This window comes from Trichechus manatus, unplaced genomic scaffold (assembly GCF_000243295.1).
Source record: "Trichechus manatus latirostris isolate Lorelei unplaced genomic scaffold, TriManLat1.0 scaffold00187, whole genome shotgun sequence".
Lineage (NCBI taxonomy): Eukaryota > Metazoa > Chordata > Mammalia > Sirenia > Trichechidae > Trichechus > Trichechus manatus.
In genome coordinates, this window is record NW_004444123.1 from 1,089,130 (window position 1) to 1,110,807 (window position 21,678).

At 39.7% G+C, this 21,678-nt stretch overlaps 1 protein-coding gene across 3 annotated transcripts in view; it reads right to left on the minus strand.

Annotated features, from left to right (window-relative positions):
* Positions 1–21,678, minus strand: part of KCNK2 (potassium two pore domain channel subfamily K member 2) — a 226,206-nt gene that overhangs the window by 84,356 nt on the left and 120,172 nt on the right. For all 3 annotated transcript variants that reach the window (XM_004387517.1, XM_004387519.1, XM_004387518.1), the window contains exon 3: positions 4,590–4,707. In XM_004387517.1, coding sequence (XP_004387574.1) covers positions 4,590–4,707 — 118 coding nt within the window. The remainder of the gene's footprint in view (positions 1–4,589; positions 4,708–21,678) is intronic.

Consider the following 21,678-nt stretch of genomic DNA (forward strand, 5'->3'; position numbering starts at 1 on the left):
CCAAAAAAAAAAAAAAAAGCCTATTGCCGTCGAGTTGATTCACCTTATGGTGATCCCATGTGTTACAGAGTAGAACTGCTCCATAGAGTTTTCTTGGCCATAATTTTTACAGAAGCAGATCGCCAGGACTTTCTTCCATGGCACTTCTGGGTGGATTCAAACCTCCAACTTGTAGGTTAGTAGCTGACTGCAAACCACTCATACCACCCAGGGACCTTACTCATGGCCAAGGCCTGTGGATTCCAGCACCTAAACATTTCAACATTTTTTCTTACATTCATCTTTCCACACCAACTCCAATCATCCCAGTAGATACTCTCATCCCTCCTGCCCAGCACGCTGCATTGTAACTGGCTGCAATATCCTCCTAATTGCTCTCGCAACTGCCAGGCCCCATTTCTCCTCTTACTGACGGGTGCATCTTCCAACATCACTTTAACCTGTCGCTTCCCTTTCCAAAAACCCACATTCTGTCCCATCATAGTAGTTCCAAAACCCTCTAAAACTGTATTACATTAAACTGTACTCTTCCCATCTACATCAGTCAGCAATATTTCCCACTACTTCCTTAAACAATTCCTCTGGTCCAATCAAATACTTACTCTGTAGCCCCCAAGTCAATCAACTCACTCCTCTCTGTACTTTTGTTTGCCCATGCCACAGACTGGAAGGCTTTTTACACCTCCCTCCCGCCCCCATCAATCTAAACCAATACATTTTCTTTAAAATATAGCTCAAGTTCAACTTCTCCCGTTAAGGCTTTCCTCCCCGTTCCAGCTCATCCTGTTCTTCCTTTTGTCTGTATTCCTACAGCACTTAAACCTTCACTGTTTCACGGGCCACGTGACGATATGCGGCCTCCTTCCGTTATTCTTCAGTTATTTCCTGTGTGTAAATTCTGTCTCCCAAATCTGACTGTACGTAGGGTCTGTGTCCTTCTTTCCTTATACTCCTGGCGGTTGTTAGAACTAGCGCTGATCCGCCAGGAGCCACACAAGTTGACTAGCTCTACAATGACCTGAGGATGAATGCCTTCAACTACAAACAACCGTCTAGATGACATGCAACTCCCAAACAGGCTGGTCTGTCTCTTACCCTTTAGCTTTCCCACATGTGCTCCTGATGCCTGGAGTACTTCCTTTCCACCTTCATCCACCTGCTAAATTCCTAAGTCTTTTTCCAGTCTCCACTGAGACAATACTTACTAAGGAAAAGGAAGCATTTCTTGCCCCTTCCTCACCCACCCACCACCTCAATATCCGTGTGAACTGTCCTTCCTATACGTTCCCATTAAACGCTCTTAACCCATAGCGCGTGGCACACTGTGTTGTAAAGGGTTGCTTGCCCGTTAGTCTCCCCATTTGGTCTGTGAGCAACTTAGCGTCAAGGTACACATCTTTTATCATTACATTGGCAGATACATAGTATTTTATATTTGTTGAAAAATAAGTGAACAAACAAAAAAATTTAGTAATGTAATCTGCTGAAAGAGCTAAGAATATAGTATCACAGGTATCAATTTAGTATTATGTCATTTCCAATAAGCCACAGTTCGTACCATTTAGAATGGCTATTTATTTTTAATTCCCAAGAAAATGTTTATTAAGCACCCACTATATGTCAGGCATTGAGAATATAGCAAAAACCCAAACCTCACAGAACGTGTATCTTTCTAGGAGAGACAAGTTGTGGAGCTGGCTTTTGTGCCAACTGAGTCCTGCTCAGAGTTCTGAGCAGAAGATTTATGCAATGATCCTGACATGAGATGATGCTGGCGTGAACCAAAATGGCGACAGTTTGAATGGGCGAGCAGTAGTTAAGTTCTGGATCTATTTTAAAGGCAGAGCCAACAGGATTGGCTGATGGACTAGAAGTCATGTATTCTTGAAAGAAAGAGAACAGTCAAGGATGGGTTTCAGTCTGTTCAAGTGTAGAACGGAATTTGGGAAGGGTACGGAGGGTATGATTTTGGGAAGAATTTGTAGGGCTATGAAGAGAGTCTCTGAAATTAGGTCTTAAATTTTAATATTCTGACTATCTTCTCTAACCAAATCTACCTTGGGCCTATTTCCACTGAATGTAAAGGCCGCTTTGGCTTCACAGACAAATCTATAAAACTGAAGAGATAAGCCTTGAAAAACTGCAACCAATCCAGCTCCGGGAAGCACTGCCTCTACGACACACCCTATAAAAGCCACTGCAATTATTTTTCCAAACCTTTCTGAAGTTCTATTTTTAAATAACTAATGCAGTGTCGCTAGTGCTGGAACTTTCCATTTCTATGACTGCTACAGACCACCTCAAAGCTTACACAGTTATTAGTAGTAGTAATCTTAATAATTATACTTTGTATTTTATAGAATGATGATTAGGATGGCAAATAAACATTTATGAAAGAGGCTAAGTATTGTACCCTGTTCTAGACCATGAGCTCGTCCAAAGTCAGGAGATGGCCTTGATACAGGAGTAAAAGAACCCAGCGTAAGAGGTCCCCATGTGGGTGACCCAGAATGACTGACTCCACCAGAGGCTAAAGCCACAGATGGAACAGTAACAGATCTGGGCTTTCAGGCAGCTGACTACCTAAGCAACTAAATCATCTGCTACTGTGCTTAATGGCTGTAATTTGGGGGAAAGCTGGTAATAATGGCTTTGTTTTTTTCATGCATTGAAGTATATGTCTGCAAAAGTTACTGAATTTGGGAATTCAGAAAAATGAGACTGTTTATAAACATACAATGCAACGGTAAGTCTGTGTAATGACTGAGTCTCCTGCAAGATAATTTAGTGGTGGCCATGATGAGTTATAACTTGGACTTGTGAGTTTTCATTGGGCAGAAACAAACCATTCTCACTCAGTCTGTGAGCTTTTTTTTTCCTTCCAGACTCTAAGTAGTTTACACAATAAATAGTCATTTCCATAATAGAAATGGCCAAGATGTCTAAGCCCCAAAGTTAACCTGTTATTATGGTTAGAAATCAAGGCTGCCATTCTTCCAAATTTTCACAGCCACACAATTTCTGACGTAGCCGATGGAAATATCAGAGTAAACACAATTCCTTGACCTCTTAACTGAGGCAAAATCAACAAGTTAAGGTATTTCACTGGCAAGTGATCCAGCACAAAGAAGCACCACAGCAAATTTATATAATGATGGGACACTAAAATTCCTTTCACAGGAAGACTTTCAAATGCTATTCCATCCATAAATTGTCCATATTCTTCTACTTAAGACTTTGATATAAAGGACGGATCTGAAAACTACGCATTTCATAATTATCAGTGATACTGAAGAATAAAATTGAACCTTTAGGACACTAATTCATTTCCCGTGACCAGAAATCAGACCTGTGAGAGGACATCTCACCCCAAGCTTACGCCGAGGAGAAGAGCTCCCCTTTGCACGTATCTTCCCGCCACCTGAAATTCCTTCCTAACTGTGATGAGGCAGTTTCCTCCCATTTCTTAAGAGGAACACTTTAAACTCACCTCCATTCATGGGGCAGAGCAGCTGTGTTTTTGTTGCTGTCAGGAGCCACGGAGTCAATTCTGACTCATACTGACCCCACGTGACAGAGGTGAACTGCCCTTTAGAGTTTTCTAGGCTGTAATCTTTATGGGAGCAGATCGCCAGGTCTTTCTCCTATAGACTGGCTGGGTGGGTTCAAACTGCCAAAGTTTCAGTTAGCAGTTGAGCGCGTAACCATTTGTGCCACCATGAGCCACCAGGTCTCCTTAGGACAACTGTAACCCTTCCCAACCCCACGGCACTGGAAGCGTGGCTTTTAACTAAGGATCTGCGTTTACATCCTCTGAGGCGCTCTTGGGCACCGAAGGACTGGCTAATGGACAGAGGACATCAACTTGCCCCCATTCTGCTCCCTAGAAGGTGCCGGGCGTATGCACGGTGAACATAAAAACAAGACCATATTCCATTTGTGACCCTTTTTAACTTTATAACAAACAAAGTGATTAAAAGGCAAAACAGCAAGGGCCTAAGCTTTTATTCCTTTTTTTTTTCTCATCCTCACATTTCAGTGTTAATATTTTCATGTATTTGTGCTATTGGAAAAATACAGTGAATAAAAGGCAAGACCTCAAGTAATCACGAGACACAAGCACACAAGAATAGGCGCAGCCTGTGAAATGTGGAGTTAAAATTTACAAACTGAAAAAGATGGCATCAAATGCAAACTTCATGAAAGAGATACTAAAATTATACTCAAACCCTTTCCTGCTGCACTAAAGAATCAAAGATGCAGCAAAATTAAAAACCACTTGCCCAGAAAAGTGTCTGCTTCAAGCCGTTTCTTGACGTTCTGATCATCAAACAACTCGACTGCGCTGCTCTAGAGGTTCACATTTATTTTAAATTTAACTAAGTATTCTGAAACAACAAATTCATTTCCATCATTCCTTTGTTCAAGCCTTTAAAACCCCACTGCAAAATCAATTTACTAAAATCTAGTTTTCTAGCTTAAGTAGACCATTTTGACCAACTGTAAAAGACAAAAAAAAAAAAATCAAACAAACGAATTTTAGCTCACAAACTTTACTAAAATAAAAAACAAAATAAGTTGTCTCCTACCGATGGTTGTAATAACAGTGCCAGCAAAGAAGAAGGAACTCCCCAAATCCCAGTGACTGATTTGATTGGAGGCGTTTCCTAAAGGGACAATCCCTGCATTTATTGCTGCCACTATTTGCTGCAAGTTTAAAAAGAAATTCATCAGTACACAGGAATCACACGGAAGCATCAAACAGCAATTTATTCCACCCCAGAAGTGACCACGCAAACAGAATTGGTACTAAAGTTTAGCTCTTCCATTTAAAGAATACAATATACATTAAAATTTTATACCAAGGATTTAGTAACAGTTAAATTATAAGAAAATCGTATTTTATATCAATGGATGGGGCCACATAAAGATTACAGTGTTGTACCAATATGTATTCATATCATCACCCACTAACATAGTTAGTGACCTAATCGAATTAACAGCTAAATATAACAAGTATTCTCTGGTTAGCACCACGGAGTTAAAACTGCAGACAGCAAACTAAGTTTTAATTAATAAATAGTAGCTTCATCAAAAAAACAAAAAATATTTCAAATTTTAAACATATACATCCAAGCCTGGGTTGTATTGGACTGTAAAGATATATATCAATAAGGTCTAGTAAAATAGGCTAGGATGAAAAAGCAAAAGCAACAGAAATTCAGTATCAAGGTTAACTCAGTCCATTTCTGCCCAGATTCTTAGACTCTCTACAGTTCTCTAGTCTATGATGATGAGACTCTCCCAAGACCTTTAGCTGACAATCAGACAATAACATTTATCTAGAGGCTGCCTTAGGAGGTACTGGGAAATAGACAGAAAGGTGACCTTGTAATGTCTTCTCTGAGGATTACACAATTTTACCAAGGGGATCAGATCATCAGACTTTGGGTGGGTGGTGGGAGGCTGGAAAGCACAAAATATAAGAAAAGAATATCTTAGGGAAAAAAAAGTGTCGTAGAAAAGAGAGATACAGATTGTGGGAGAAGATGTTTCTGTTGAAAACAGAGTTTTAGGAATCTTTACCACTTGATTTTCAGAATTTATTATTGGAATGATCTTCATCTGATAGATAAGGAAATTAAAGATCAAGAGAGGTACAGTGGCTTGTTTAAAGTTACATAGCTCATTGGCAAATGGTGAATAAACACTCTGAAATTGGAGGTGCCACCCCAGGAAGTAACTGTCAGATGGAAAGAGAGGCAATCAGAGGTGAAGAGTAGCAGAAAAATCTCACTTCAAAGCTATTACAATATGTTTATTTGTCTTAATCGATAAATTAAATCTTCAATAGCTGGGTGTAAATTTCATTGAATTGTATGCTGATAGTAAAAAAAAAAAAAAAAAAAATTAGGAAAATATAGAAAGGCATTGTTAAGGATTGAACCGTGTCCCCCAAAAATACATGCTGTAAATCCTAACCCCTATATAATCTCATTTGAGAGTGGGTTTTCTTTGTTACGTTAATGAGACTATTAGCGTAGGGTGCGTCTTCAGTCAATCTCTTCTGAGGTATAAACGGGGCAGATTAAGCAAGGAAGCAAAGAAGCAGAGAGGAGGGGGAAGACAGATGCCATGCCATGTGAAGATAACCAAGGAGCCAAGGAACAGAAGCCATTACTGCCACTTAGCTAAATTTTATGGAAATTTTCATTTCCACAGGTTTAATATATTTCCATTGGTGGAAATTATGTGAAATCTATAAATTAAGAAAAATGAACACCATTACAATAGTCAAACTTCCCATGAAGGCACACTGTATGAATCTCCATGTGTTGAGTCCTCTTTAACATCCCAAAATAGAGCATTATTACGTATTTCATATAGGTCTGTAAGGCTATCTTAGGTAATGTATTTCTTCCATTTTCAATTATAACTGGTTATTGTTGGGGTTTAGGTAAGTATATATTGCCCATTCTCTGTACCAGCAATTCTCAAACTTTTCATCTCAAAACCTCTTTATAGTCTTAAAAATTACTGACGACCTCAAAGAGCTTTTGTTTATGGAGGTTATAATCTGTAAACCCATTGCTGTCAAATCAATTTTAACTCACAGCGACCCTATAGGACAGAGTAGAACTGCCCCATAGGGTTTCCAAGGAGCAGCTGGTAGATTTGAACAGCCGATCTGTTGGTTAGCAGCCAAGCTCTTAACCACTGCACCACCAGGGCTCCTATGTAGGTTATAACTACTGATATTTATTGTATTTGTTTGAATTTATAATAATTTTTAATAATTAGTAATAATTCATGTTAAAATAAAAATAAATCCATTATGTTTTAACACAAATAATCTACTTTTATGAAAAATAATTACATCTTCCAAAACAAACAAAATATGTGGTGAGAGGAGAGGCACTGTTTTATAATTTTGTAAATATCTTTAATATCTGGCTTAATACAAGACAGCAAGATTCTCATACACATTAGTGCATCAATCTGTTTCAATATCATATCGTGTAGCCTCTGGAAAATTCCACTGTACACCCAAGAGACATTGAGAGTGGAAAAGGCAAAAACATCTTAGTATTATCAAGAAGACAGCTCTGACCTCATCGAATCTCTGAAAGGGTCTCAGGAAACACATTTAGAGAAACACTGCTCTATACTGAACTCTATTTATATTGTTTTGTTTGTGTTTTCCACCTGAAAAACTGAAGTAAGCAAGCTTATGGCTTAAACTGATAATACTTTATTGCCACATCTCCCAATAGCTATGTTTTATTGCTTTTCGTATCTTATTGCACTGGCCAGTATTCCCAGAGCAGTGTTAAATAAAACTAATGCTAGCCAATGTCTTCATTTTTGCCACATACATCCTCGATAGCTTGAGTATTTTATCATTAAATATATGGGCTGTTTGCAAGAAAATGGTATTTAATTAAATAAATTATGGGAACCAGCAAACGGAAAGGACTATAAAAAAATTTTAAACACTAAAAATGTAAAAATGTCTTTGGAAATGGTTTAAGAGAGCAATAAGCATGCAAGCAATGTAATACGTAAAGAAATACAAAATGACTCTTTCAGCATAAGGCAAATAAAGTTATTGGTTGCCAATAACTCTAGTGAATTCATAGTTTATGCAGCTGAAAAAAAATCAATGCTACATAAATCTGAAAGGTACTTACAATAATTCTACTGTTATCTAGTTACTCTGGGAGGATCAACTTCACTGTTAATAAACATGGAGACACCACACTGACCCATGTCCACACAAACATTGTATGCACAGGCCCAGTAATCTCTAGCTTCATAAGTCTCAGGAAAAAATTAATGTGTCCAGTTAAAATCAGAGGAGAGATTTAGACAGATTATAACTACATCCAAAGTATACTTTTATATTTTGAAAAATGTCTTCAACACATTCATTTACTCAAAAAATATTTACCAAGGGCCTATGGTGCTAGGCAATAGGGAAACAATGGCAAAGTAAAAACGTGAGTGATATAGATGGGAAAAGATAAGACAAGTCTTTAGACTCCACCCCATTAAGTAAGATTATTTTACTGACTAGAAGCAATCTACTTCCTCCAACAATCTGATTCTCGACAGCCTTCATGTCTTCCACCATCATTGCAGCCTATTCTTTTGCTTGTCAATGTGAAGTACAATGTTACCCAGATACTTGGATAAGAGCCACAAATTATTTAAATTTGAAAAAAGCAAATACAGACCTATAATCAGAAAAGAGTAGTGTCTGGCAATGTGTGGGCTGTAAATAGTTATCACAGAGCTGTGATTATTGCAACAGAGGCTTGAGATGGAGCTAGGAGCATGTGAAATCACTGTGAGAATGAGTCTGCCATGAACTCCTTTCTCTGGAATATTCTTGTAAATTCGTTTTACATTTTTGTACAAGGTCTTTCAGTCAACATCCGCAGGAAGCTCGATGTCCTTGATATGCTGTGTCAATGAACTGGCATAACATCTAAGAGTCTCTGCAATTTCAACGTCAATTCAGGCCATCAGAGCCCCCAGCCAACACCTTCATGAGAAATGTTCCTGGATTATGTATCTAAGGTATCATCTCATCCATAATAAAAAATCACTTTTCACACTAACGGTAATTTTTGTGGACAATTAGGTCAACCTTCCGGGTTGACAAGTTGTTTAGGTTAAGATAAAGAGAATGTGGGATCCTGTGGTTTTAATCTTAATATTCGATAACCTCAAGTATTGATTACGAAGGCCACCAAACTTAAAACACTCAAAGAAGTAGTAAAAGATACTCTTAGTCGGATTTACCCTCAATTGTGCTCCTCAGTTTATATAGACAAGCATAGAAAGAATGCTAAGGAAAAGAAGTTGAATATGCGGTTCAATTAAAGGGCATGGGCTTAAACTTAAGAAATAGATCCCTAACAGGCTTGTACTCTGGGAAGTGATAAAGGTAATTACTCATTAAGATAATTATGGAAAATCTTGGTTTCCATGACAATGACTGTAGAACCAGAGTTCACAGAGTCCTATCATGAATTTGTACATTCTTGAAATGTAAGAAGTTGATGCCTCAAAGTCATCTGGCATTTTGAAATTATATTCAGCTTTAACACCAAACACTGATAAGACACACTTTATTTGTAGTTGTACTGGACTAGCAGAGACTTGGAATTCAAGGCAAAAACTGACAATCAAAAAATGTTCTCTTGGGTCCAATGCCAGGAGACACCTTTTTCTTGTGTTATAAAGTACTTGAATGTTTTGTTTTGTTTTCATTGAAGGAAAAGATATTAGAAATGGCACAACCCCAGCAAGGCCTGAAAGTATTGTTTTCAGAGTAGGTGAAATCGTGGATGGCAAAATACAAGTGACACCAGAAGTTCTGATTTCACGTTCTCTTCCCCCTCTACTCAGATGCTCAGATGCTCATGTCTGTGGAACAATACAGAATGTTCTGAATGCTTTCCACAAATTCCCCTTCTGTTAGTACCATCATCAGGATTTTATGAAAACGCTTCATTGTTGGCGTTAGTTGCCTTCGAGTCGATTCTGACTCTTGGGACTCCATGCGTGCAGAGTAGAACTGCTCCATGGGGTTTTCAGTGGCTGACAACTTTCAGACGCAGATCAGCAGGCCCGACTTGCAAAGCACCTCTGTGTTGGTTCCGTCCACCAACCTTGCTGCTAGCAGTCGAGTACTTAACCTTTAGTATCACCCAGGAATTCTAATGTTACAATCAGGATTTAACTAAACTATGTTACCACATCTATAATCCTAAAACTGGGCACACACTGATAACTTAAAAAAATTTAAGTGATATACAAAATTCTGAAATGCTGGTACTAGGCTTTAGCAGCCATTTGGGTTACACAAATGATACGTGTATAACTGGTTCGATGACAACTTTCGTTAGCTGGATGATTCAAATGACTCTCATTTTTTCTCCTTTTAAAAAGGACATTGTCTTCAATAAATGGGCACAATGGCCAAATCCAGTTATAATTATACTGACATCTGTAAAATTACATAGTTTCTCAAAGAGTAACGTAAGTATTCTCTTGCCAAATTTCTGTTAGATACAATTATAGTTCTTTACCTGACACTATTCCCTTGCAGGGGAACCAGTTCTATCCTGAGAGGAGGCTAGTCTTTAATTAAAGAATGAACCTAATTACACCTTCATAACTGCATGTAACAGGTAAGCCATGTAAGCAGGATCATTTTGAAAAACCTGAAGAATGCATAGTGAGAAAAGCAAAATAAAAAACGCTGCTCTTATTGCCAAAGTACCTTTTGAGAAAATATACTGGTATGTATCACGATAATTTTGTCTTGGAAGAAGTACAACCAGAATGCTCCTTAGCAGCAAGGCTTGCGAGACAATGTCTTACATACTTTGGACATGTTATCAGGAGGGATCGGTCCCTGGAGAAAGACATCATGCTTGGTAAACTACAGGGTTAGCGAAAAAGAGGAAGCCCCTCAACGAGATGGACTGACACAGTGGCTGCAACAATGAGCTCAAGCATAACAATGATTGTGAGGATGGCGCAGGACCGGGCAGTGTTTCGTTCTGCGGTGCATAGCGTCACTATGCGTCAGCACCGACTCAAGAGCACCTAACAACACAACAACGACATCATGATAATTTACTACGACACCACAAAAACAATCATCGCCCATCAACAACATGCAGTCATTTATGAGTACTGCTGTCAAAGGCTCAGGCGTCTCATTCTTAACTTCCTGGCTATATGTCAACACCATGCCTATCTAATACCAGAGGGTGCGTGTGCATTGCTTCGGAAGGTCCTACTGATAAAACCAGAGGATCTCAAGATGGCTGTTACTCTCACAGGCCCAGAATTCACACACAGCACTGGGGGAGCCTAGGCAGCCTCGGAGGGTATGTCTGAGTCAATGAGGAGCAACTTTGGATTAGGCATTTCCTAAGGTTTTTTTTTTTTTTTTTAACTTTACTGGCCATATTTATATGAAATGCTATTTCCGGACATCATCTGCACACAAAAGCTCTCCTCTAACTGGATGGTAAGATGTTAGTAACTGTTGCAACGTTAGCAGCCAATTGCCGGGGCTGCTTCTGGGGCCACTATAAATGTTAAGCCAGGTTCATCCAAGAAGCAGTCCCGCAGGGGTTTACTGTGAATTTACAAAGCGCGTCCTTCACAGTACTGAGGGTAAGAACCAGAAACCAGGCCCGTCCTCCTCACCTTTTCCCCTTTCATGGTATATTCTGGAGAAGACAGCAATGCCACTGTTTGCTCACATGGGGTGATATTTCTGTCAGAGTGTGACTTGGTACTGCTGATAATCCACTAAAGCAAACAGCTTCTCGAAAACCATACCGTATCTGCACATTCCCTGCTCCTCAAGAACATTCCAGAGCAGCTCTCGGCCAATGATCATACCAGGCTGAACCATATAAAACTGCCAATATTCAAGCAATTTGGGCCTACAAAAACGGCAATTTCGTATCAACGTACAAATGAATGGCATGGTGTTGCCACAAACCACGTATAATAGCATGCTAAATCTCACTGCACCGCGGTATTACTGCCAAATTAAAGGTAATTCCAATAAAGCAGGCAAGTGTTAACAGGAAACTAAACTGTTAGGATCTTGTTTCTATTCTCCCATGAAGCATATGCTCTTTTCTCGATTACGTTGAACCCAACATCTGCAGACAATGTGATTCTGAGAAAACACGGACTGACTGTTGAATCTTTATTGGAAACTCAGGTTGCGTTCAATTTTTGCATATATTTCAGAAATCTAACCACATTAGCTACATTAGCTAATTAAATTTTATTGGAGTAAATGTGTTAACTTATATTCATCCTTCAATATCAAATATTCCTTATTTACAGTCTAGCCTCTAGTTTGGTAAGTGAACTTGGGACATGACATGTAACTTAGTTTTGCAGAGATTGTATAGCATATGAGATGGAAATCCACAATTAAATGAGACTAATACAAGTCTTGACAGAGATAATACCATCGATTTGTTACCTGACCTTCTCAAATCACACAACCTGTGCATATTGTCTTCCTTTTCCTAACACTAATTTTTTAACTGTTTAAATATATTTCTGATTTCATATGAAGGGGAAAAAATGGAGTGATACATTTGCATATTTTATACAGAACACAGATGACTAACTCATACTATATTTAGACTCCAGGAAAGAAGCACGCTTTGAAGATTTCCCCAGAATATATCTTTTATGTGAGAAAGTTAATATGCAGTAATGGTTTTAATCTATTGTTTTTGTTGGAAGCAATTTGAGTCAAAGTATATTTCATGTTTTCTTAAAAGGCTTTCAAAATCCTCAAATGTGTTTCCAAGTAACGCACAACCTAAATTCAAGCACACATTAGAAATTTTTTATAAAGGAACACCCCTTTTTAAAACAATTCTTATTCTACACATCAGACTTTAGCAAACAAATCTGTAAGTAAGTATCTCACTTACCTTTCCATATTTTCCCTTCTATTTAGAGATTATGCATTGCATGCCAGAGCTATTTTTATACAGACTAATGAAGTGTAGAGCTTTTCTTGCTCTTTTGGAAGTGTAAATTTATTTCCTATGAGTAGAAGCAAAAGCTTAAAATTCCAAGCAAGGAACACAGAGAGTGGGGGGGTGGGTGTCATCAAGAGTGCCAGGAACAAGAGACATTCTGCTGGTTGTCCTTCCTGCTTATTTCCATTTAGGAAGAGTTTTTCAATCATGAAAATGATACACATATTACTGTACATTTGGAAAAGGAAGACTAAAAGAGACAAAAAATCATTCACAGTCCCTAAAGCTGTCTTTTAGCAACATGAGTATATTCAATTTTCATTAGTAGTTGTAATCATAAAATCAGGAGTCCTGGTGGATCAACAGTTAAGCACTTGAAGGCTAACCAAAAGGCTGATGGTTCAAACCCACCCAGCAACTCTGCGGGAGAAAAGATCTGGCAATCTGCTCTCATAAAAATTACAGCCTAGGCAGCAGCTCCTTAAAACCCGTAAAAAAAATCCATTGCCGTCAAGTCAATTCTGACTCATAGTGACCCTGTAAGACAGAGTAGAACCGCCCCATAGAGTTTCCAAGGAGAGCCTGGTGAAGTCAAACTGCTGACCTTTTGGTTAGCAGCCATAGCTCTTAACAACTACGCCACCAGCTCTTAGTGTCCTTGTAACGACAGAGTTGTATCTTAACTATGGCCAGCAGAGGCTGGGTGCAGTTCCGAGGGGCATATAAAGGAGACAGACTCTAAGCGCCTAAAAATGTGCTTATTTGGACTCTTTCTGAACAGTTGGATGTGTAAGCATTTGAATTTGGCGCCAATGGGCTGTAGGGTTGCTATGAGTTGGAATCGACTCAATGGCAATGGGTTTGGTTATTGGGTTTTGAGCTTTTTACAGGCTACTGGGTCTCAGCTTGTTGTGACGAAGTAAACAATTTGGCACCAATACACAGAGACCATCTTTGGCTCATTATATAACAAGTACCTACCTCATAGGGTAGTGTCATGGATTGAATTATGTCCCCCAAAAAATGTGTGTATCAATTTGGCTGGGTCATGATTCCCAGTATTCTATGACTGTGTACCATTTTGTAATCTGATGTGATTTCCTTATGTGTTGTAAACTCTATCACTATGATGTAATAAGATGGATTAGTGGCAGTTATACTGATGAGGTCTACAAGATTAGTGTCTTAAGCCAGTCTCTTTTGACATTTTATAAAAGAGAGAAGCGAGCAGAGAGACATGGAAACATCATACCACCAAGAAAGCAGTGCCGGGAGCAGAGGGTGTCCTTTGGACCTGCGCGGTTCCTGCACTGAGATGCTCCCAGACCAAGGGGAAGACTGATGCATCACAAGGACCTTCCTCCAGAGCTGACAGAAAGAGAAAGCCTTTTCCTGGAGCTGAGGCCCTGAATTTGGATTTGTAGCCTACTGGACTGTGAGAGAATAAACTTCAGTTTGCTAAAGCCAAAAAAAAAAAACAAAACTTACAGCCTAGAAAACCATACAGGCAGTTCTAGTCTGTCCTGTAGGGTAGCTATGAGTCCAAAATGACTCGACAGTACACAACAACAATCATAAAATCTGCCGTCCAAGATTTTCATGCAACGTAAGCACATTCCATGGCATTGTGAAGTCTGTATAATCATCGCTGCAAATTATCACCATCTCTGACTGACTAGACATGTACCACAGTTTACATAACTATTCCTCTATCACTGAATGCATTTGTATAATAACATTCAAGCAGACGTTAAATGTCCATTTGCAAAGTTGTTATAGACAAGAGTTATACCTCAGACAAGAACTGAACTTGAAACACAGAAATTCTATGATTCTTTGAGCCTTACAGGAAGCGAGCACAAACGATGAGACACGGTCAAGACCCTTGGGTCCTTGCAACTCTAAAGGAGCCAGAAAAAAGAAGACGTGAAAGAAGCCCACTGAAACCTGTCCACCCTCATTGTGTACTTTTCCATGACTTTTCCAAGATTCTATATTATTGTATGGAATAATGTTAGGTTATGGGAATGTCAATCTCTATCTTTCTGGTCACCTTTCACCCTATTTCAGCATAAAAACCAACCGCCGTCAAGTCAACTCAGACTCATGGTGACCCCAAGTGTATCAGAGTGGAACTATCCTCCATAGGGTTTTCAATGGCTGAGTTTTCAAAAGGATATCACCAGACCTTTCTTCTGAGGAGCATCTGGGTGGACCTGAACCTCCAACCTTACAGTTGGCAGCTGAGGGCATTAACTGTTTGCACCACGCGGGACTCCTATATCAGTATAAGTGGGGGGAAAAGATTAACAAAAGAAAACAAAGAGATGGAGAGAGAAGGAGGTCGAGGGAGAAGTCAGAAAGAAGCAAAAGAGCAAGTAGAAGGGAAGAAAGTAAAGGCTGTTTCGCTGAAAAGAGACAGTTCTAGAAGAATAAGATAGACACTTATTACAAGTTATAGTCACTCTATTTATCTAAGAAGTTCTTCTAAAAAGAGGTTATCCTTAAAATAGGATTGAGTAGGCAGAAGACTGAGATCAGGGAGACACAGCACCTTAGATAACATTTTTACATCCTTTCTCCTAAGGCATACCACAATAAACAACATTTATGCATACACTATGTTTTCAAGGCCTGGCGTTCTGAACTGAGGAGAAGAAACAGCTCAAAATGGGCCGTTCAATTATCTGAATCCGTAAAGTTCCCAAATTTGGAAATTCCGTTAGCTTTTTCCAGTAGAATGTCACTGACGCCTATTCGTTTGATTTTCTAGTACCCTTAAGCTGATATTTCCGTAACAGATAGAAATTTAAAGCAAAGAAACGTCTTATACCTATAAACAAGTAATTACAGAGGGAAAAAGTTAAGCAAATGATTCAAGTTGCCACAGAAAGCTAACCTTATATTTTTTATTGTAGGTTTGAAAAACAAATTCTTTCCCTGCCCTTCATGAATATGTAATTAAAAAAATCATCAGAGAGACTGAAAATCTCAGACTCTATACACACACGTACAGTCAGCAAAGTACCCACTAACACAACTTGTATTTGAACAAATAAAACTCCCTATAACCCAAATGAGTCATCAATAAAGTAGAACACCACAACACTAAGGTCTTCCCATAATTTTCTGATAGACAGTCTTGTGTTTTCGGCCCTGTAAAATTTACATATCTCTCTCTCTTCAACTGAGCTGACTCACCGCCATGAATAAGCCTACTAGAAATGTCTGTGCTTTCAGATTCCAGGTAAAATTCCTTAATACAGTGCGGAGCAAGTTTACAAATGACTTGCTAACATTATGCAGAAAAAGGGAAGCCTTGCAAAACTGCTTAATCTGTTTATATTTCTTGGCTCAATGTCACAAAATCGAGGCAGCAAAAATAATATATAACTTCCCAAAATGTAGTGATTCATACTCATCTTGTTTTAGCTGCTTAGCTTTTCCCTAAGTGTTCCCCCTTTCTCAATTACACACCCGTACACTCACCAGGTAAAGCAAATTTTAAGGTAGCTGAAATCCACTGTCCATTTTTGTTTTTCTTTTTTTTTGAGCAACAGTAACTTAATAGGATTTCTTGCAGTTTTTAAGCCAATTGGAACGGCACAACTACCCTTTGACATCTGTCCGGCAGTTATTATACAAAAATGCAATTAAACCCTTCCCTCAGGCATCTCTCAGGCTGACCTGAGAGTGTCACATCATAGCCATCAGCCTCGCAGACAAGCCAGGCACCTGTTCTTGTGATTTCCACATTAGCCGCTCACATACTGTGCCTTGTTCTTCAGTCACGCAAGAATACCAATCCCAAGAGCAATGCAGAGCGCAGCAACCTAGGAAAAGGAAGATGCCCCCAAACTGCACGTGATGAGCTTGACACAGGAGGGTCTTCTCTGCTCAGAGGCCAGGAATATGGAGATGCTGCTGCCAGGGAAGTCTCCAGTGGAGACAGGGTCTAATGCCTGGAGGGACACCAAGTTGGGTCAAGGATCATTAGTGACCACCACTTCACCTGCCCCCTAAAGCCCACAGCCCCAGAACACATGTATGCTGGTGGAATGAGGAGGACATGTTTACATTGGATGAATGAAGGAGGAATGACAAGTCATCATAAAGCAACATGCAGTGCATGGGGGTCCGGAGGAGGCCTGGAAGGGGAGGAGTACCGGCATTAGGGGATGACTGAATACACGTGAATCTCACTCATTTTTCATTTTTAATCACCTGCAGGTTGGTGCAAATGGTTAACACGCTTGGCTGCTAAACAAAAGGCTGAAGTTTCAAGTCCACCCAGAGGTGCCTTGAAAGAAAAGACTAGTGACCTACTTCCCAAAAAAATCAGCCGTTGAAAACCCTACAAAGCACAGCTCTACTCTGATATACATGGGGTCGCCATGAGTCAGAGTCAACCTGACAGCACCTGGCTTGGTTTCGGTGTGGTACATCTGTCGAGTGCCCTCTGGACAGCTACCTCCCTTTAAGTCACGTTCGGAACCAGCAGTGCAAGGCCTGAGGTGCTTCAACATCGCAAAAAAGAACCTTGTGACCACTACGCACACAGTGTCATTGAATAGGAATCTGATGCAGAGTACTTCTTTTTTTCCCAAAAGCTCAGGCAAAGAGAGGTTAAGGGGATCACTAGGTCAAAATAAGTAAAAACAATAATAAAATAATCCAGCAGACGAGTTGCGGGTCTTGGGGTTATAGTTTAGCTGTTGTAGTTGTGGTTGTCTGGTTTTGGATATAGTTACCATTTACAATTTTATTCCTATGTGAAAACACTTGGAAAGTTCCAGATGATAAATCTATTTAAAAATAAATTTCTAAAAAGAATCCAGTTCCTTAGGCCCAAAACCTATGTACCATCTTTGACTTTTTTCTCTCACAACTCACATCAAATCGGGTTAGCTTGATCTTCAAAATATCCCAAATCTGACCACATCTCTTCACGTCCACTGCGTCCACTGTTTCTCCTCTGACCCAGGCCATCACCTGGCTTCTCCATCGGACTTCTGCTGTTGTCCTCCTCTGTCCCATCTCCCACAGGCCAACCACAGTGATCTCTTTAAATTGTCAGCCAGATCACCTTCCTGCCCCATGCAAAGCTCTTCCACGGCTCCCCAACTCACTCTGAATGAAACCCAAGATGCTTACAATGAGCTACAAGACCCTACAGGATCTCTGATCATATTTCCTACAAATCCTCCATCCACTCACTCTGCTCCATCCATTTGACTTCTATGCCAAGAATGTACCTGTGCCTGGGCCTTTGCACTTGCTCTTCCCTCTACCTGGAATGCCATCCCCCACTTAGCCACATGTGTGTGCACAGCGTACTTTTTAGTATCGTTCAGATCTGTGCTAGAATACCAACTTCTCAGAAGTCCCTGATCTGTCAGTTTAATTAGGCCAGGCAGTGACTCTCCATCACGAAATCTATATTATTTTTGTAAAAACACTTAAAATTATCTGAAATAACCTAATGCATTTACTAGCTTACTTACTGATTGTTTTCAAGAGCCCTATGTGAGTTACTCACAGCTTTAAAACCCATAGCCTAATTCACACAGTAGATACTCAGTAAATATTTGCTTAGTGGGTAAACATTCATGGAAATTTCATTCATTTACCAGACACAATTTTAAAAAAAAAAACAAACAACTTAAGTTATCTTACGGGAAAAGGCAGTCTTCTCTGGAAAGGCCCGGAGGCTGTGGTCTTCCCCATTCCTCCCTCTGTGAGCATCTTTAGGCTTCGCAACAAACCCCTCCCCCAGGCCTAACGGTTTATCTAAATAAGCAGCAAGGGTAAAGGGATACAACTCTGGGCAGGTGCCAACATGTCTAACCACTGCCTCCTAGGGTGGTCAGGCTGCAGAATCTACATTGAGATCCGTGTTGTGAGGCACGTCATCCCTGGAGTATAAAACCAGGTGGAGGAGGCCCTTTAAGTCCCTCACCTACGATGCATCATGGGGAGCACATAGGAGAGCTTCCATCCTGCCCTGATAGCTTTCGAGCCGGGCGGAACCGTTCACCATAGAGCTGTTCTAGTCCTCTACCTACAGTGCAAAGCAGGTGCACGCCCAGGGAAGTTTTCCATCTCCGCCCAGAAACTATTCCTGTTGTCTGTGAGCAATCAAAACGGCTTCATTTGCCAAGACTTTGTGAGTGTCTCGTGTGCATGACTTGATCAGAAAAAATGGACGTAAGATCCATGAAATGGTTGGCGACACTCTGTAGAATTCTCATGCCAGGACTCTGGTGGCTACCTGTGATCCAGAGACAGCCCTTAAGGCAACCTGTGTGTGCAATTCATCTCACTTCTCTTTACTAAGTCATTCTGGATTCATCACCCATTAACTGCAAGGCTTCTATTAAAATCTATTTGTAACTTCATCCAGCACTTTTGGTGGTAAGAAGCTTCATAAGCATACTTTGCACTTGTATTTGATTTCAAAATCTTTTTCTGTGTCAGTAGAACGTCCTCTAATACTAAAATTCTGAGATAGTCATTCAGCAATGCATAAGAGGCAGCAAGCAATGGCAGTGAGAAAACCAAGATGATAAATGATCAATGCAAACCAATGGGTCATGTTCTCTATGGAGTTCAAGGCAAATGGTAGCTCTAGAGGGCAAAGAATAAAATATATTGATTACTTACTTCAAAAAAATAAAAAGTGTTAGAAGAGCTGGCTTTGATCCTAGAAAGATGTTGATATTTATAAGGGAAAGAAACAACAAAAAAGAAAAAGGAGAAACTGGGAGGAAAAATTTGGAGAGCTAAAAGTCAGAGATGCAGTATTTGTCGCTAACTAAATAGTAAGCTCTTCACTAACGAGTAGCATGCTCTTAGGAAAAGGATTGACCTGTTTATTTTCTTCGTTCTAAAATGAAAGAGTTTGACTACGCAATATTTATTGTAGGTTCCAAGTCCAAAATTCAGTAAGATTACTTCTTAAGATGTTATATCAGATAATTTAAAATACATTATATAAAACTTTGCTGACACTTTCTTATAACTTCCTGCCTTTCCGATACAGTTACCATTTTGTTTGTTCTTTGCATTTTCTTTTAGACTCGAAGACACACATCTTAGGTCGGTTTATATATAAAAATCAACTTATTTTTTCTTCCTCCTCAAGAAGAAGGGCATTTCATTAGTTCCCTATCAAGAAGGCTATGTGAAGCAATTTAATCCTGCATCAAGAAAGAATCTTAGGGAAAACACACACAGACACATACACACACACACACTCTCTCTCTCTCTCTAGATCAGAAAATAACAAGGTCATGAGATACTGAGTAATGGAGAATTAAGGTGTTCCCATCCTGTCAAAAAATACTTATTTGCATAATAGCACTATACAGATGTCCAAGAAAAATATGCCTCAGTAATTATATCATCATTATAAAATAACATCATCTACAATTTTAATTAAACCAAATTATTTAAAATTAACATCATGAAACAGATTTTTAGGCCTGCTCAAACCAAGAGCCAAATATCATCATCTAATAAAACATCTTCAGAAATGAAAAGTTATGTGAAGCTTTGGAACTTGTTAAACAGAGGGAAAAAGGAAACTTATATTAAGGAAAAAGTAATTACACAATCATTTTTGGTATCATGTAATCTGTAACATGCCCAGAAGTACCAATCTTGTGCAGGATTTTAAAGAGAAATCATTTTAAAAAGACAGTGAAATATACATCTTCTAATCTAAAACACATATTAGTATTAGAATTTATTGTAAGGAAATAAAAATAAAATAACGGGTTTCTGCTACACAGAGCCTGTGCAAAAAACCATTGTCATAGATTGAATTGTGTCCCCCAAAAATATGTGTATCAATTTGGCTAGGCCATGATTCCCAGTATTGTGTAACTGTCTACCATTTTGTCATCTGACACGATTTTCCTGTGTTGTAAATCCTACCTCTATGATGTTAACGAGGCAAGTCTCAATCTACAAAATTGGATTGTGTCTTGAATCAATCTCTTGAGATATAAAAGAAAGAAGCAAGCAGAGAGATGGGCTGGCCTCATACCACCAAGAAAGCAGTGCCGGGAACAGAGCGCGTCCTTTAGACTCAGGGTTCCTGCAAGGAGAAGCTCCTAGTCCTCAGGGGAAGATCAATGAGAAGGACCTTCCTCCAGAGCCGACACAGAGAGAAAGACTTCCCTTGGAGTTGGCGCCCTGAATTTGGACTTCTAGCCTACTAGACTGTAAGAGAATAAACTTCTGTTTGTGAAAGCCGTCCACTTGGGGTATTTCTGTTATAGCAGCACCAGGTAACTAAGACGACCATCTAGTGATACCTACGCTCTTAAATCTAAGCTTTTTGTAAGGTGTCTTAGACCCACTAACTGAATACGTACCTAGTTCAGGCTTGAGATCCATGGCCCAGTCATCTCCTCTCTCCCTCTGTCTTTCCCAGATGGACACACAGTACCTGTACCCTCATTCTTTAGCATCTCCTCCTGAAACACTCTCTCCTCTCCAAAGTAGCCCAATCTCTGCCTTATCCCCTCCTGGATGTCCTTCTTAAAATTCTTCACAAAACCAATTTTCATTAAGATTTCTTCAACTAATCTTTCTGATCACAGTCACCCTCATCCCTCTAACAACTTACAGTTATTTGCCTAACACAATTCTGATGTAATTGTTTATATCTTTCTACAATTTTCTATCTGTTGGCTTCCAATGCACCTAAAATCTAGACCGCTTATCACACCCTGTAAAGTGCAAGCAGTAGTAACATCAGAACCTGTCTAACTTCATGGAAGATAATGAGAATCACCATCAGCACAAAGCTGATTCCCATGAGGTTGAGGTCAAAGATACCTCCGCTCTCCAACCTTTTGACCAATTCTGACGCCAGCCGTTCCTCCCGTGGCACTCTCTACTTCTCTTCTGGGTCCAGTCATCTGTTGCAGTGGCCACAAAGAACTCACAGACCATACTTACAGTTAAGTAGTTTATTAAGGAAGCAACACTGTACAACGTGGGATCAGGATCAGGAAGCTATAGGCAAAATCTCCCTTCTTCAGGGCAGGATGGCTTTCTTAGCTCCTCTCGGCCATGCAGGCATCCTCTCTGCCCCCTCAGGACAAGCCTCCTTTCAGCC